At 40.1% G+C, this 14,957-nt stretch overlaps 1 protein-coding gene across 1 annotated transcript; it reads right to left on the bottom strand.

Moving 5' to 3' along the window:
* Positions 1-2,076: 2,076 nt before the first annotated feature.
* Positions 2,077-12,623, bottom strand: spaca4l (sperm acrosome associated 4 like). Its single transcript, XM_035793506.2, has 3 exons — positions 12,456-12,623; positions 4,797-4,907; positions 2,077-4,299 (listed from the first exon to the last, which is right to left on the bottom strand). The coding sequence occupies exons 1-3, from the start codon at positions 12,505-12,507 to the stop codon at positions 4,073-4,075; spliced, it is 390 nt and encodes a 129-aa protein (XP_035649399.1). The 5' UTR covers positions 12,508-12,623; the 3' UTR covers positions 2,077-4,072.
* Positions 12,624-14,957: the final 2,334 nt, after the last annotated feature.

Raw genomic sequence — 14,957 nt, 5'->3', positions numbered from 1 at the left:
AGTTGGATGACCGTTCAAAACGTATTTTCCCAGTCGGAGCTCATTTTTTTTCTGAGTTCCCAGTTGTCTTGAACTCACTGAAGTCGAAGATTTTCCTATTCCCGAGTTTCCAGTTGTTTTGAAGGTGGCAGAAGTCATGTTGGATTCACAACCTGGCCAATGTTGAATGTTTATCCTTTTAAGCTTGGAAAAGAGACCCTTAAACCCAGACTTGGACCACACACCCACTCCTCTGAATAGCAGGCTAGTGATTGCTTTGCCATGCTTGCAGTTAGCCACTGATTCCTTCCAAACCACTCATTGCTGAAATTGCAATTTCCAACTTGTTGTGTAATGTTTATGTCCAATAGCCAATGAGCACTGATACGTTTTATCTATAATTTCTCTTCATTATTTCTCTTTATGACAAGGATTAAAAAATATGTGCCAGTAGATTGTCGACTTGATTCATGATGATGAATACTAGCTTGCTAGCTAAGATTTGTATGATGAAGTATGATGTTGACATGATCAGTCCAATCAAAGTTACTGTAGATATAACGCGATTTGACTTCATTTTATCTGTGGCCAATGACCTTGAGTCTTTATGGATGGGCACTTCTAATGTAACTCTATGGCAGCACCCAAGTGCTTGAATTTTCGAGCTCAACTGTAGATTTTGCGGTGACCTAGTTTTCCCATGAGTGACAGAACACTGAGCCAATAACGGCGCAACTAGAGAACATTACCAACCCCTACGCTCTGCCCCACCTGCCTTGAATGACCTGTTGCCACTGAGTATATGCAATGATCACAAAAAAAGTGGGCATACTGCTTATACCTCATTATAGCCTTCACTACACCACAAGCCCTTTTGTGTTTCACAAAAAGTGAGCTCTCTCACTTGAGTGTGCTGTTATTATGGTTGCTGTCCTTTCAGAATGAGGAACTGGTCACACACTGAAGGTTCGCCACTGCTCAAACATGTCTCAAAGGCTGTTAAGATAATGTATTCATGTTTGAAGAATATTTGGCGAAGCGGTTTTATGCGCTGACCAAATGGAAGTTCTACTCTGCTAGTCTCAGAAGATGTTAAGTCCTCACTGTCTGAGACCGAGTAAAGACCCTATGTAAGTACAAATGCATCTGACACCGAGACACTATGTAAGTACACATGTATCTGACACCAAGACAAGGCCGAGACACCAGGTGGTCTCGAGTACCACAACACTGACTGCAGTTACTGCACTTTTACTGCAATTTCAAAACTGCAATCGTATTTTCGCAAAGGATACAATCAAGTTATGAAAAACGACTTATTTCAGCTCCAAAAGAATAGCCCGCAATTACACAGAACAATGTTGTTTATTTTATGTGACTTTAGAGCACCAGTCTGCCTACACTAGTCGCTGCTCAACATTCATTGTAAATTGTGGAGTTGCGTTTAATCTAAATGACGCTTTCAAAAAATACGTCTGCATCCCGTCAAAAGATAATTCTGCCATCTCCTATTGCAGCTTAAAGCACATTTTCTATCCATTTGAGAGTTAGGGTAGGGTGCAGGCCCCAGACGGTTGCGGATGGGTTATTATCAATACTAATACAGGGTTATTAGCAAATACTGCTTGTACTTGACTACTGAACACATAGGCATGTTATAGAAAGTATGAGGCATGTGACAATAGAAATGTTTCGACAATGTTTTCACCAGCTTTTGAATGAGTGGGCACTGGAGGGGAAGAAGGAAACCTCTATGTCCTGCTAAGCCACACTGAGGAATGGTTTGTTTGGGAGTGGGAAAAACATGACGCCAATAGAAAATAGCAAAGCATTCAGAAGGCAGGGGATTTTGTAGAAGTTTTAAACATGTATTGAATTCTTTCAAACTATTTTGCAGCCACACAGAGTATACACATTTCCAGTTTAAAAAAGGTTTTACAAGCAACAAAGTGATCAGACATACCTAAATCAGTCAACCCATTTACCGTTAGTACACGGCTAACATTAAATTAGTACACAGTTCTTCCCAAACAAGGAAATACCACAGACAAATCTCAAATGAACCTAGAAAAGAATCCCAATAATAACACAAATAAATAGCACTTAAAAGCTTTATTTAACTCTATATTAATACTGAACAAAAATATAAACACAACATGCTTCAATATTTAAAAAAAAAACGGATTTATAGTTCATATAAGGAAATCAGTCAATAGAAATAAATAAATTAGTCCCTAATATATGGGTTTCACATGACTGGGCATAGGCCTATCCAATTGGAAGCCAAGACCAGCCAATCAGAATGAGTTTTTTCCCCACAAAGGGGGTTTTATTACAGACAGAAATATTAGTGTTATCAGCTGTCCGGGTTGCTGGTCTCAGACAATCCCGCTGGTAAACAAGCCAAATTCTCTAAAACGATGTTGGAGGTGGCTTATGCTAAAGAAATGAACATTACATTCTCTGGCAACAGTTCTGATGGACATTTCTGCAGTCAGCATGCAAATTGCAAAACTTGGGACATCTTTGGCATTGTGTTGCGTGACAAAATTGCACATTTTAGTGGCCTTTAGTCCCCAGCTCAAGGTGCACCTGTGTAATCAGCTTCTTGACACACCTCAGGTGGATGGATTATTTTGGCAAAGGAAAAATGCTCACTAACAGGGATGTACACATTTGTGCACAACATTTGAGAGAAATAAGGTGTGTATGAAACATTTCTAGGTTCTTTAATTTCAGCTCATGAAACATGGGACCAACACTTTTCATGTTGCGTTTACATTTGTGTTCAGTATACATTCTAATCTTGCAAGACAAATACAATAATTACTTTAGGCAAAAAGGAATTCATTTCAATTCCTAGTCAACACAAGTTGAACCACATTGTTGTTTGCCCTTTCTAGAGAGATAGATGCCTTGTTCAAAACAACTGAAAAACAGCAGGTCAAATCATGACATCAGTATCTTCGGGTCAGAGAGTCTGAGCTCTAGAAAGAGGCCCGAGTCAGAATTCCAATTTGGATGATCGTTCAGGCAGATTTTTCCTCAGTCGGAGCTAGTCCCCCCCAGAGTTCCCAGTTGTTTTGAACTGCCTGAAGTCGGAGATCTCAGAGTTCCCAGTTGTTTTGAACGTGGCAAGACAGAACAGTCAAGCATTAGTCCCTCCTTCCTTTGGTCTAGGTCAGGGGTGGGCAATTCCAGTCCTCGAGGGCCTGATTGGTGGCACAGTTTTGCCCCAGCCCCAGCTAACACACGTGACATAATCACCTAATCAATTTTATTAATCAGCTGTGTTTGCTAGGGATGTGGGGGAAAAAAAGTGTGTCACCAATCAGGCCCTCGAGGACTGGTGTTACCCACCCTTGGTCTAGGTCATCACGTAGCTCAAGAATTGGGGCAACATGAGGTCACATGGCAATTGCATTATTCATTGTAAACTGAGTGATCAGTAGAGCTCCCCAACAGCAAGTGGGGCTGGATAATGGGAGAATTAACAGTGAAAGTCAATTTGAAATAGTGGTTAGAAATAAGCATTCTTAACTAACACCAGAGATAGAAAATAGTCTGTTAGCTGAGCTCCCTGTTGAAGATCAATGAATTGTCAGTATGAACAGTCATTGGTTATATAATGCTGACTGACAGATTCCCATCACACTAAAGTGTCTGAAGACATCAACTCAATTATGTAAATAGAAACTTGCCAATTGTACGTGAGCATTCCATACAAAATAGTTTAAATTCAATGCTTTCCATAAGTGCAACTGAATAAGGGTCTGTGTTTAAGCTAATCTGTGTTTGAACAACTGCATTTCCAAGTGAGCCATAAAACAAATTGAGAAATTTCCAGAGGCATCAAGGACAAATCAAATTCTTTAATAGAAATAATTTTAAAACGTTTAGCTGGTATATGGTACACTTTAACATATGTTTCCTCCTTTGCTTAAATTATACAAACTTAATGCAGTTCTCATACACACAGACAGATTGGTGCTAATGTTTGATGAGTGTGTGTGGGTGTGTGAACCATCAACCTACATGTAATATCAACCTCTGCATATGTATGTGTGTAGGCCACACAGAGGGATTCGCCTCTTTACACCAGGACTTTGGTCATGAAGGCAGTGGACAGGGTGGCGAGGGCCAGGGGCAGGATGCTCATTCGGGGCAGGCCCGGGGCAGCGTTACACAGGTCCGTGTCACAGCAGGCCTTCATTATGTCGTACACTGTGTGGTTGGAGCTGGTAGGGAATTCGGTTGTGGTCGTCTTGTTGCATTCATTCACTTTCAGGCAGCCTTTCATCTTGATGTCCACAAACTTAACTGTGGATGAAAAGGAACACAGAAATAACTGAATTACTTAGGCTTTGTCGTGCCAAACGGCACACACAGTAAGGCCTCTTAAGTTGTCAAACTATGAAACAAGTTGTTTTTCATTAACTTTTGCCGCAAGACAGAATGCTGGAAAGTGACATTTAACCATCTGCAAAAGGAATATTTGCAGCTTGTCTTCCTTCCTTGTTTGCTTCTGAAGAGGACAGAGGCACTATGGGGTGTAAAAACATACTAGCCAAAACAAAATCCTTACATTCAAACTTGTCTTTTCTTTCCAACACTGATTTTGCTGATAGCGGCTTTCATCTTACTTGCAATGACTGCAATATGTGTTTGTTTATCTACAGTACCTTAGTTGAATGCACCGACTAATTCGCTCTGGATAAAGCGTCTGCTAAATTATTACAATGTAATTATACGACACATATGAGCCACCTATGACTGGTGTCTGCCAGGCCTTGGGTCCTTTGGTATTGGGTCCTTACTTGCTTTTCCGACACCGCTGAAACAATTCTCCCCGGCATTGCAGTTGACTTCGGTGGTGTAGCACAAGTCCCAGAGGCCCAAGTCACATTTGTAGCACTTCAGAGCCTGGCCTGGGATAACAGAGATGGAAATAAATAAGCAATATATTACCATATGCCATTCTACAAATTCTCTTCATGTTCAAGTAAACATTCTTGTAGACAACTCCCTTGACCGCTTTGTTGATGCAATCCTACGTCATTGGGATGGTTGGTCTCTAAACATGGGATGGGCCAAACAATGGTTTAGCCAGTTGACACTCCCCGGTTTTACTGACTGTGCACTTTAATGGATGAGAAGCGCAACCTGCGCAAGTTCTTACGATGTTAGTTCATAGAAGGGCATAGTTGTTTGACAATTTGTCCACTTCTCAAAATACAGGGTGAATGCTTTGAGTGTAGCCTTCCTTAGTTCTTGATAGGGACACACAATGGCTGCTTCCCAGTGAGTGCCACTCCAGACAGAACCAATTGGGTCATGGAACTACCCTTTGGCCCCATAATTCTTATGCCCTTTATAATGAGTAGTTTGGTGCTTTTAGGGGGTGGAGGAGGAACAGTCCGCAATAAACGACATAATTAACCGAATGACAGTGAGACCCACAAATTCAACCAATTAGTTGCAAGATGGAAAGTCCCTGGGCAAGTTCTGACTTCTTCTGCAAATAACACTACAGACACGCAAGTAACTAAAGGAGTTAAATACCTGCCACTATTTTGTTTGTTCCTTGTTTGAGTAAAGTTACTCAGTCCATTTGCATTCATGCCATTCAAGTGGTAAAGACGTCGTCACGGGACGATTCTACAGAACAGCATAGCTGCCATTTTAAATGAGTGACGCATATTGGTCACATTTAGGTACCAAATTCATTTTTATTCATTTTGGCCTTCAGTTATGAATGTCTGGTTGACACAAATAATCTAAGCAATTTGTGATTGAGCCAAGGAACATTGAGCTGCTTAGCAAGGTTGTAAAAATGCCATGCCAACGCCTGACCCCCCCCCTTCCCCTCCCAAAAACTGGTTTCGGTCACACCCCATGGAAAAGGAGTTCACAAGTGACTCGGGTTACAAAGAATGCTACTCCTGTTCCAAACAAACAAGTTATACACTGAACAAAATTATAAAACGCAACATGTAGTGTTGGTCCCATGCTTCATGAGATTAAATAAAAGATCACAGAAACATTCCATACGCACAAAAAGCTTATTTCTCTAATTTGTGCACAAATTAGTTTACATCCCGGTTAGTGAGCATTTCTCCTTTTCCAATATAATCCTTCCACCTGACAGGTGAGCCATATCAAGAAGCTGATTAAACAGCATGATCATTACACAGGTGCACCTTGTGCTTGGGGACAATAAAATGCCCCTCTAAAATGTGCAGTTGTGTCACACAACACAATGTCACAAACATCTCAAGTTCTGAAGGAGCCTGCAATTGGCATGCTGTCAACGTTATGAACAGAGTACCCCATGGTGACAGTGGGGAATATGGTATGGGGAGGCATAAGTTATGGACAACGAACATAATTGTATTTTATCGATGGCAATTTGAATGCACAAAAATATTGTGACGAGATCCATCGTGAGTCCCATTTTTCCAGTGGATGCATATCTGTATTCCCAGTCATGTGAAATCCATAGATTAGGGCCTAATACATTTATTTCAATTAACTGATTTCCTCATATGAACTGCAACTCAGTATAATCAATTAAATTGTTGCATGTTGCGCATTTTTGTTCAGTGTACATTCAGTGCATCCCCACAATCCAACCAAATGACTCTCATTGATCACATGTAAAGAGGGATGCAACAGAATCGGTGTCGGCTTGGGTGTCCACTTATATCAAAGACTATCATTATGTGATCTTGCAGACATAGATTCAGCTTTAATGTAACTTTATTTAACAAGCATCCGTTTACCTGAGTAGCCTGCTCTCTACGTATAAAGTAGAAAATATATACACATGCGCAGAATTGTGGTCTGCACATGCAACAGAAGCTTTGGGAACTTTAGTCTGGTGGACTAAAGATCCCAAAAAAGCAATTGCCAAGTGATCTGATCATTCAATCAATGTTTGAATTCCATTCTTTAGGTTCAAATATCAAATAAGGTGTCCTTCCGGGAAGGACAAATACATCCTTGAGAGAACGCAGATGAGTAAGACATGCCAGCGCACAAGTAAACTTCCACTTGTCAAACACCCTCCCACTCAAGAATGCTTTCACCAAAATGTATTGAGGCTGCGTTTACATAGGCAGCCAAATTCTGATATTTTTCCACTTATTGGTCTTTAGACTAATCAGATCAGCTCTTTTGACAATCGGTCAAAAGATCAGAATTGGGCTACCTGTGTAAATGCGGTCTAAGTGGCGGTTCCCGATACACAGATTAAGTTTTAAAAAGCTATTTTAAATGGAGAGTATTGACCACACTTTTTAGTTCAGGAATAGGTTTAAATCTGCTTGGGAAACCGGACCTTAGAGTGAAAACAATCAGCAGTCTTCCATCAGAATGCCTCTTCCCCTACCATTACATACAGGCCAACATTACGTAAATGAGTCATGATGCACATTTCTCTGTCAGCCTCTGCCTGGGGGTTTGGGGCCACGCCTAGACTATCCCCTTCAGAAATCCAGTCAAAAATCGGTTCCCTTCGCAAATGTCACACCACCAATCTGTCACCGCCTCATACACACACACTCATACAGGTGAAACGGGTGACAGTCAGGTTTCGCAAACAAAGCTGCCTCTTGGCTTACACACTTGGCTGTACTCTAGCCACAACAGGTAATTTACAGAGGCAATGAGGGGTTAAATTAAGGAGGAGCGCCCAAGCCTTGATTGGGTAATACGGAGCACGGGGAAATGAGTCATACGGATTAGGGGGATGATGTTCACAATTGGTCTCCACCATCTCTCATTATTCTTACCTTTAAGAGGACTGAGGACACGGTGCCCATTGAGTATGAATAAACATTTGCTCATACAACTCACGCAAAAAAAGCTACAAGATAATTTTCCTGTGGCCTATGACTATCAACGTGTTTTGCTTTTGTGCAGACCACACATTGTCATTGGAAATGTTCTTGATGATGATTATTAACCCTATGGTTTGTGTTATATGTACCACATAAGGGGAATCATTATTACATGGACAAAGTGTGATGGGGGGGGGGGGACTGACCTGACCATCAGTTGTATTGTCCCCTGTACAGTCCCCAGGCAAATATACACTGAGTGTACAAAACATTAGGAACACCATCCTGGTATTGAGTTGCACACCCTTTTGCCCTCAGAACAGCCTCAATTCATAGGGGCATGGACTCTACAAGGTGTCAAAAGCATTCCGCAGGGATGCTTCCCAGAGTTGTGTTAAGTTGGCAGGATGTCCTTTGGGTGGTGGACCATTGTTGATACACAGAGGAAACTTTTGAGTGTGAAAAACCCTGTAGCATTGCAGTTGACACTCAAACCAGTGCGCCTGGCACCTACTACCATACCCTGTTCAAAGGCACTTTCATCTTTTGTCTTAAAAATCCTTCAACCTGTCCCCTCCCCTTCATCGTTGAAGTAGATTTAACAAGTGACATCAATAAGGGCTCATAGAATTCACCTGGTCAGTCAATGTCATGGAAAGAGCAGGTGTTTCTAATGTTTTTGTATATTGTCTGGTGTTGTTTTTATGTCATGTAATGAGTTTTTACACTGGAGACATACTGGTGGTGGAATTGGAAGGAACAGTAACATTACTAACAAAGAGGTTGGGTATAGTGTATTTAAGGAAAGAACCAATGCTGTATTGTGTAATTGGCCAAATGGGAGAGCAGAGTTACTCTGTTCAACTGGTTTCAGATCAGGGCCGATAACCACAAAGCCAAGTACCACAGTTCAAATCAGACTACTGTTGCACTCTACAGTTCACTCACTGCAACTACGTCAAAGGAATTTATAAGTTCATTATGAGACCCCATGATGATGGGAACCATGGATACCATAACTGGGATTCCAAAACACCAAACATTGGTCAAAATGTATTTTGATGAATCCTATTCAAAGTAAGGCATTTGTGTTGGGATATGCGAAACAAGTCTTGATACAGATTTCTAAAAATAATACCAAAGTTGTCCACATGCTGGCAATGTTGCCTGAGACTGCAATGGTGTGTCCTGTCTTCTCACCAAGAGCCTGGATCAGAAGTATTCAATGGGGATGCTAATAAATCAAATCAAAAAGGTATATTTGACAATTACAAAATGCAGTTGTCAAATAATATCTATAGCCCGTCTTCACAACCCTAATTGAGCAAACACGTTTTACCTTGAGGGTAGTCAGTAATATATACTAGTTTTACTCCATAGTGTCCCTGAAAGGTTTAAACTAATGACTTCCTGTAAATCGCCAACACCTGCCACCCACAAGGATTAGGACCAAACACCTAACCTTAACTGCTTTCTTAATGTCGCTGTCACAACATTAACACTAAAGTTGAGCTCAATCTAACTGAGCTGCAGACAACTCCCTTTGGCCTACTCTCCACACAGTATACTAAGAGGCTCATTAGCCTACACATCAGCCAAGTGATTAGAGTCACGGCATCAATGTAACTGGCCGTGAATCAAACCTGTGACACCAGGGGTGTATTCATTAGACAAAGACCGTAGCAAACAGTTATAAAATGTTTGGCAATGGAAACCTTTATTCCAATCTGAGGTAGGCCCCTCCCCATTTAATTCCTTTTGGCTCCTAGGGAATACACCCTAGGAGCCAAGACTGGGGTACGAGCAATGCTGTCGGGGGTACGCCCATTAAAAATGTGAATCACATATAAAATCTATAATTGTTAATATATACATCTTTTTTTAAATAAAAAATAAATGCCTTCACATTTTCAAACAGTCCATTTATATTTTCCAAAGGGGCTATACATTTGGGTGAGGTTCTCGCCTGAGTAGCCTCGTTTCACTGCCAAAAATAAAATAAAATCATCTAGTGTTCAGCGAAATAACAGTCAAATATAGGTAGCCTAGTCAAATAATTAACATCCAATCACATTAACTGTTACTCTCTTTTGAGAATTCCATTAACAGTCCGTATGTAGCCAAACGTAGCTGCTGCTCATTCTGTTTGCTCGAAAATTGATAAATGGTTAAAAAAAATAAGGCCCACATCCAGAGACACATACCAGCTCTACAGGCTGGGACAATGCTAGGGGAAAAGGCAGAAAAAAACTATACAGACAATGGCTTCATCAAACAACACTTTCACGACGCATCAGTGACACGGCAGAAGATTTAGAAAAAATGACTTCCCATGCAAGCCAGTGAATTCTATGCATTTACAGCTGGATGAGTCAGACGTGGCGGGCCTGGCACAACTCCTGGTATATGTCCATTACATTTCTAGGGGGTCAATTAAGTAAAATATCCTCTTCTGCATACCATGACAACAGGAGAGGATATTTTTAAAGTACTGGACAGCTTTGTGTCATCAAATAGACTAGTGGTCAAGATGTGTTGGTATCTGTACTGATGGTGCAAAAGCCATGACAGGGAGACATAGTGGAGTGGTAACGCAAGCAGTTGCTCCCGACGCCACTTGGGTACACAGCAGCATCCACCGAGAGGCTCTTGCTGCCAAAGAAATGCCTGACAGGTTAAAAGACATTTGAGCCACGACAGTGAAAATGGTTAACTTTGTTAAAGCAAGGTTCCTGAACTCTCGTGTGTTTCCTGCACTATGCAATGATATGGGCAGAGCTAGATATCATGATCTGAATCTAGGATTACAGGGACTCTCCGCAACTATATTCAATGTGCGGGACAAAATTGAGGCTGATTAAGAAGTTGGAGCTCTACTCTATCTGCATTAACAAGGACAACACAACGGTATTGCCATCAATGTTTGATTTTTTGTGTGCAAATTAACTCAATTTTATGGACAATGTCAAATGTGATATAGCGAAGCACACGAGTTAGGTGCGCAATTACGCAGGTACTTTCCCGAAACGGATGACACAAACAACTGGATTCGTTATCCCTTTCATGCCCTGCCTCCAGTCCACTTATCAATATCTGAACAAGAGAACCTCGTCGAAATTGCAAGGAGCGGTTGTGTGAAAATGTAATTTAATCAGAAGCCACAGCCAGATTTCTGGATGTAGTAGGCTGCGCTCAAAATATCCTGCCTTGGCAAATCACACTGTTAATAAGACACTGATGCCCTTTGAAACCACATACCTATGTGAGAGTGGATTCTCGGTCCTCACTAGCATGAAAACTAAATACAGGCACAGACTGTGTGGAAAATGATTTAAGACGGAGACTCTCAATACAACAACATTGCATCATTTCAAGCACACCCTTCTCATTACCCTGTGGTGAATTATTCACATTTTTCGATTAACAAATAAGGTTTTATATGTAAGATGGTTAAATAAAGAGCAAAATTATTGATTATTGTTATATTATTATTTGTGCCCTGGTCCTATGAGAGCTCTGTCACTTCCCACAAGCCGGGTTGTGACAAACTCACTCATTCTAATGTTTAAGAAATTTATCATATAGTGTGTGTGTGTGTGTGTGTGTGTGTGTGTGTGTGTGTGTGTGTGTGTGTGTGTGTGTGGTCAGGCTTACAATGATGGCAAAAAAACAACATTTGAGAGTATGCTGACCCTGGTGCTAGAGGGGGTACGCAGCTGGTTGAATGTTGAAGGGGTACGGGATTATAAATAGTTTGGGAACCACTGCCCTAGAGCACTACACTCAGAATGACTGATACTCTCCAAATTAAGGGCCAAAAGGGGAAGCCAGCAGAACTACATTTTCTCATGTCTTAGTTTCACTAAAATGTTTTGTTAGGGAACCTATGCAAACGTTGTATGATATCGTGTTCCCGAAAATATTTGGTAAAGGTCATGAGGATTACATATTCAAAATTCAGGAAGAACTCAATCAAGGTCGACAACTGCAGAAAATTATACAATAAGGGTGTGGTTTGAAACCTAAGATGGGGACAAAGACTTGTTTAGCGGAACTAAGTGACCTCAACTATGGGTCATATATTAAGGCAAGAATAATAGATTATTTAGTCTTTACAGTTGAATATTCTGAACCATTCGCTCAGAAAGGCTCAGAAAGTTTCCCCCAAATTACATAATGGTTTCCTTACACTGTAAACGGTCTGTGGACATGATTTTTATTGTAACCTGCGTATGGGAGAATCTCAACCTTCAACTACAAACACTAGGCTGCGTTTACACAGGCAGCCCATTTGAGATATTTTTACACTACTAATTGGTATTTTGACCAATCAGACCAGTTCTTTTGCCAATAATTGGGCAAAAGATAAGAAACACCGGTTTAAGACGTCCAAATTTTCTAATTGGTTGTATTCGGGTGTAAAGCTTGCCTATTTATATGATAAACTATAATGCCTCTTTACAATACATTGAAAGTATACATAGCATTCGAATTGTGAAAAAACGAACATCATTTTGACTACACAACTCATTACAATCGTATCAAACATTTTGCTTTGGCTATCAAAATGATAGGCTAACTAAACAACGATTGAAATAAGCAAACAAATACAGTTGACAAACAATTTTATCTTACCAACTGAAAAACACAGGCCAACTGCGAAAATGCTGAGAAGAATTCTGTTCATCTTGGAAAATGTAAAAAATAAAAAAGATCAGTGTCGACAACTTTACCAGAGTTCTTTTCCGTGCCGCTATATGGACAGTTAGCTAATGTGATCAAACATAAAAATTCGTCACCAACTCGCTATTTATGATCTCCCACCCATTTTCACAGACGCGTCACCGTTATCCTATTCAACATAGAAGTGTCTGGGCCACGTTCAGTTGCTAAACGTTCTTGAACGTTGCCGATATAAATTCCATCAAGAGAGCGGACCCACTGAGCAATTCAACCTGTGTCAACATGCTAGAATAGATCACTCACTGTCTGAAGTTGTCTGAACAGAAACGATCTTCCTCCGGCACTAAGAGAAACACAATTATTTCCGTTATTGGCTTGGCTTCTGCAATGCAAGATTGCTATTCTGTTTTGTTTGCTTGTTTTCCTGGTAACACATTGGGCACAAACTGGTGCAATAACGTTGTTTCAACGTAATGTGTCAACTAAGTGTGACGTGGAATCTACGTGGAAAATACAAAGGCTTTGAAAAGTCATCAATTTAAAACTTTTTTTTTTAAATGGGCGGGGTGATGACAACCAAATCTCAACACAGACAAACCTTGAATAAAATATGTATACATGTTGTATTTAGAACAACATCAAATGTTCAATGTTATATCCACTATTATGATGGAAAAAAAACGATAGGCTGGGCAGCACCTCCTATTGGAGAATTGATCTATCTACAGCTACCTCTTGGCCTCCCATCCAAGGTTTTAACCAAGCTCAGCCCAGCTATCATATTTGTCACTGACTATTACCAACATACTAACTATCCTGAGAATGATTGTTGAGACATCTCCACTTAAAGAAATTAAATATGTTCACTGTTGCTACGGAAGACATTCCAAAGGGTAGGCTTAACAAAGGAAATGAAATGTGACCATACTTTATCAATCATCAATGATGTTATTTAGGCCTACAGTATATAGCATTTGCAAAGTCATCAACAGATACTGTCTCAATTCAACCCAGAATTAACAAAAAAAAATAGACACTATAATAGGCCTAGTGTTTCAAGCTCTGGTTGATGTCAAATGTAATGATATTTAGTGCTATTCAATTGTGTTTGGTTGTCAACACAACCAAATATCAACATTTGAAGTAGATGTATTAATTCCGGTGTGTGTACAAAAATAAAATAAAGGTATATGTTGGATTCACATCCTCCATCTCAACCAAAAATGTAAATTAAAGAATAGGACTAAAACAAACTTCACATGAAGTATGATTTTATTTATTCCTTTTCTATCATTTTTGGTTGCGATGGAGATGTGACTCCAACATATCAATTAGTAATCGAACTTATCAATTAACACAATTCAACATAATTGTTTTAATACAATAAATATCCCATTAACTTATCAAGAAGTTAACGAATTATATGTTGGAGTAGGTACATCTCCTATAAATGTTGGTATTTAGTTGCATTATCAATTTGTTTGTCGTTTAGCAGATGCTCTTTTCCAGAAGCAATTCGGGTTAAGTGCCTTGCTCAAGGGCACATCAACAGATTTTTCACCTAGTCAGCTCAGGAATTCGACCCAGTAACCTTTCAGTTACTGGCCGTCAATCAAACACAATTCAATATTACTTTTTTAATACAGTAAATAGCCTAAAGTTAAGGCTATAATCTCACAAAGTAATCTCACATTTAACCTTAAAATGAGTAACACATCCATGGCCACATTGAGGTTGATCTGCGCAGAATTTCGAACGGCATTGATTACTTGTACTTTTAATGTAATCTCAACTGCAATCCAGGTCATTTGGTTCTGCTATTAGATGAAACTATACAGTAGGTTGTAATCTTTGATCAAGGACTCAATCAAATATTACCCAATTATCCACAATGAAATGAAGTAGTGTGCCCAGTCGGAAGTCTGGTCTTGCAGTCTGTGCAAGCATCTCTAAATTGTGCTCATGATATGTCAGCTTTCAGGTTTGAGTCAGCAAAAGACCAAACAGTTAGCAAATGAGTTAACATTGACTCCCACCAGTGTAACTGGAAAAGCAAATATTGGTTACTTTTGAAAAACTGCTTGAGTTTATCTTGAATCATTGTTTCCCTACCCTGTTGCAAGATTTTCGGTGATTGAGTAAATATTGTTTGTGATACTGTATGCATTTGCATGGTCGGTGACCTTGAGCAGGAAAGACTGTTTGTGGCTTTAAGGAGCGGTTGTGTCTCCTCTTCAGAGGGAAACAGTTATGAAATGCCTTCATCAGAGTCATTACCTCAAACCCTGAATGCAGTCTTTGTTTTGCCCACAGATCCCAGAGTCTCTGACATGTTTCTCAACTGTTGTCATTAAAGCAAAGGGCATTTGGGAGTGAACAACAATGCTAATCTCTCTTCTGATCAGTCACTGCAGCAGAAGAGATCCCAGGAGTTATACAAGAGAGGAGAAATGG

Source organism: Oncorhynchus keta, chromosome 19, assembly GCF_023373465.1.
Source record: "Oncorhynchus keta strain PuntledgeMale-10-30-2019 chromosome 19, Oket_V2, whole genome shotgun sequence".
Lineage (NCBI taxonomy): Eukaryota > Metazoa > Chordata > Actinopteri > Salmoniformes > Salmonidae > Oncorhynchus > Oncorhynchus keta.
The sequence above is the reverse complement of the archived record's forward strand: the minus strand, read 5'-3'. Positions and strand labels throughout refer to the sequence as shown.